Source organism: Geospiza fortis, unplaced genomic scaffold (assembly GCF_000277835.1).
Source record: "Geospiza fortis unplaced genomic scaffold, GeoFor_1.0 scaffold35, whole genome shotgun sequence".
Taxonomy (NCBI): domain Eukaryota; kingdom Metazoa; phylum Chordata; class Aves; order Passeriformes; family Thraupidae; genus Geospiza; species Geospiza fortis.
In genome coordinates this window covers 107,361-110,611 of record NW_005054453.1, presented here as the reverse complement: position 1 = coordinate 110,611, position 3,251 = coordinate 107,361, and the positions used below count along the sequence as shown (strand labels likewise).

The 3,251-nt window shown below is 41.7% G+C and overlaps 1 protein-coding gene and 1 long non-coding RNA gene across 2 annotated transcripts in view; both read left to right on the top strand.

Moving 5' to 3' along the window:
- The first annotated feature begins 354 nt into the window (after positions 1–354).
- LOC115948634 lies at positions 355–2,536 on the top strand. The gene is made up of 3 exons (XR_004082431.1): positions 355–578; positions 1,421–1,500; positions 2,194–2,536. It is a non-coding gene; the product is annotated as an uncharacterized LOC115948634 (long non-coding RNA).
- A 380-nt stretch (positions 2,537–2,916) lies between these two features.
- MGARP (mitochondria localized glutamic acid rich protein) overlaps positions 2,917–3,251 on the top strand; it is a 23,903-nt gene continuing 23,568 nt past the window's right edge. Inside the window, exon 1 of the mRNA XM_031062599.1 lies at positions 2,917–3,016. Within this exon, the coding sequence (XP_030918459.1) occupies positions 2,917–3,016 (100 nt within the window). The remainder of the gene's footprint in view (positions 3,017–3,251) is intronic.

Below are 3,251 nucleotides of genomic sequence, written 5' to 3'. Positions count from 1 at the left end.
TCCGCGTCTGGCGGTAGAGGAAGCTTCGGTGGTAGCTTCTCTCTCCTTTTACTGTTTTTAATCGTAGCCCATTAGTTATTTTTAAATCTTTTATGTGTTTTAAGTTGGTGTTGCGTCCAGGCCGGGGGAGGGCTCCCCCTGTCTCGCCGCGATGGTGGTGCCGGCCCTTCCCTGGCAGGCTGTGCCCGCAGCGCCCTTGATTGGCGGGGATCGGAGGTGGGGAAGGCCCAGGGCTGGGGGCCTTAGGCAGGGGACAGTGAGAGGCATCTTTATAGAGCAGAAGATGCGGGGGGAAATTGTTATTGTGTCCTACGAGCGGATCGAACAGTGTTATGGAGACCACTTCATCGTTGCATTCGTTCGGGGTTTGTTGTTGTGGTTTGGTTGTTTTCCCTGATTGCACAGATGTCAGTAAGAACCTGGTAGTCTAACCCTGAGGAATGTTAATGCGTTTGTAATCTTGTGCCTTTTTAGCTTTTACTCGTTCTGCATTTGTTGTGAAAAAAGCGAATAATGCCCAACCAAACTGGCTGGGAGTTGGCTTGGCGTTTGGCACCAGTGCTGCCTTGTGGGCTCTCGTAAGTGTTTTCATTTGGTTTTGTTGAACTTAACTATTCCTTTAAAATCATGATAGTGACATGAATGCAGTGACTGCAGACTATTGAGTTTACTGAAGTAATGGATGGTCATAGCAGGTCTCAAATTTGAAGCATGAATATGTTCATTACGTATGTTTTCCCAGCTTTATGTTGTGCTCTTATTTTAAGAAATGATCAACTTCTTAAACTTCTCTCTGTTGCAAACAGAGAATTAATTCTTCAAGCCTGTTGGATTAATGCTTTAGCATTATTTTCCCCATGATCTTTCCAAAAAGAGAGAAGACCTAGGGATGTGCCCAGATAATATTGTATTTATCAGACTACCAATGCGTTCTCTTCTTGCTTTTCAGCTGGTTAAGGTGGTTTTAGCTGATTTCAATAGATTAAGACCCCTTTTTCCTGAGCAAAGTGCAGATGTAAGATACTCTCTGTTTCAGAAAACTCACAAGGTTTTATGGTGTTAAAGCAAGCAGGGTGCAGTAGCCCTCAGGAAGAATTGTGCAGGATCAACAGCACTCCCCATGGTGACAGTGTTTTCAGGGTGGGATGGATTCCCTTTGGGGTTTCCCCCTTTTTTGGGGGTGGTGAATTAATTGGCAGTGGGATCCCCCCCATGTGGTCAAGAGAAAACGTTTATCCTATGAGGCGTTGTTTTCACACCTTTTTCAGTTGTTAATGTAGATATGTTGTGTTCTGGACGGTCCCAGTTACGTACTGGTTTGCATGCTGATAACAGGTATTTGATATTCTGTAAACTCTCGTTGTTGCCTGGATGCAGCTGTGAATTGTATAGCTGTTTATAACATTCTGCTCTTTTATAGCATATCAAGCAGCATAATGAAGATGTAGTGGAATATGAAAGAAGAAAAGCGAGAGCACATAAGTGTAAACAATGTTCATAGTAAGTATGCACATACCAATGCTTTTGACTTAGCTGAACACAAATTCTGAAGATCTTTGACATCTTTTAGGAGTCAAGATACTGAACTGACTTATAGTCTTCTTTTTTTCGTCAGTACTTTGCATTTTGGATTTTGCTATTCTTTTAAATCATTCCCAGCTTTAAAATGATAAGGTGGCTGATCTGTATTTTCATATATTCGCTTGTGTGTATATTCCCTCTTAGCTTTCTATCTTGAACATGCAAACTCTTAGAAAATAACACATTTCTTACAATGTCTGCAATAAATAAAGGTTGTAAATTGAATACCTTATAAACGGCTCAGTGGCAAGGAAACAAGTGACTAATAATAGCTTATCTTTTCATCTTGTTTTTTCTTTTAACATGTGTACAGTGGGATCTGTGCCTGTAGATGTGCACTATAGGGCAAAGTGTATGTAGTCGGTGTCCCTTTTCAGTAAAAAAAACATAATTTGTGTTTCTGCCAGCTAAGAAGTCTTTGGGGATTATGGCCTCAGAGGAATTAACATGAAAAAAATCCTTATACTATAGAAAAACTTGTGGTGCTGTGGTTATTTTTCCCCATAAACATTCCTCTTCAGATAAAAATGCAGGATGTTATGAGATGTTTCTTGCCATTTTCATCACATCTATTTTTCTTATTGCTAAGAATTTTTTCTTTTCTTTTCTTAGGCTGATGACATGGTCACAAAGAGATGTGCACTACAGAGCCAAGTGTATATGGATGTCCTACGAATAAATCAGCACAGAAGAAGTAAAAAGTTATCTAATTACTTGTATGTTCATACATTTCATGTGCATAATTAAAAATAGATTATAAAGTCTAGAAGAAACCTGAAACTACTTTCTTTACCATTAATATTTCATTCTGCTGGTCTTGAAGTTGTTTTATGTTTTCATTTCCATTTCATAGTTTATCAGTCTTATTTTCAAAACTGTCTTTGCTATTCTGGAAGGTATATTGTAAAATTAAATATCAGTTCAGATGAAGTTCAGTAAATATTCCCGAAGTGTAGTCTTGCTCTGCCATCACTTTCACTATTAAATTTATAAAATAAGCAAATATAAGAATAGGATCTGTATAAATGCTAAAATACGCATTTTCCTGTGAGCATTTTGGGGACTGGCCATGCCTGAAAGGTGCCCACGGGGGAAGGATGCACAGCCCATGTCAGTGTTGGGTGTGAGCACTGCCTTCTGAACACTTCTGCCCGCTCTTCGTGCATCAAGGTCAGTCAAGGACAAAGGCTGGAAAAAGGCCATCACGGCAGAATGTGAGGGCATTAGATGATCATTAGGGAACAAAGAAGCTCTGTATAGAGAAAGGAGGAGGAACAGGGCTACTGCCTAACCATGTAGGTAGGACAAGGATAGCTGCACAGGTTTGACCCGACGATGCCCTTCACTGTGACAGTTGACATGATCCCAGAGCAGCGGTTCACTTCGAGCGTCTCACTGCCAACACCGAGCGCCTTTGGCGCCGTGCTTAACCCGAGTGCCCTTCGCCGTCAATTTAGTTGACTTCTTATTTGTTTTTGTTTTTCTCTTGGAAAAATTCCTTTTGAAGTAAAACAGTAGTTCCTCCCTATCTTCCCTCTCCTTGGTCCATGCCATCCCTATTATCCCGGGTCAGTTGTTGCGGTCAGTACCGAACGCCGCTCCCTTGCCATGGGGCAGGTCGGTGTCGGCAGCCCCGGCCCCGCGCAATGTGCGCTCCGCTTCCCCCTCCC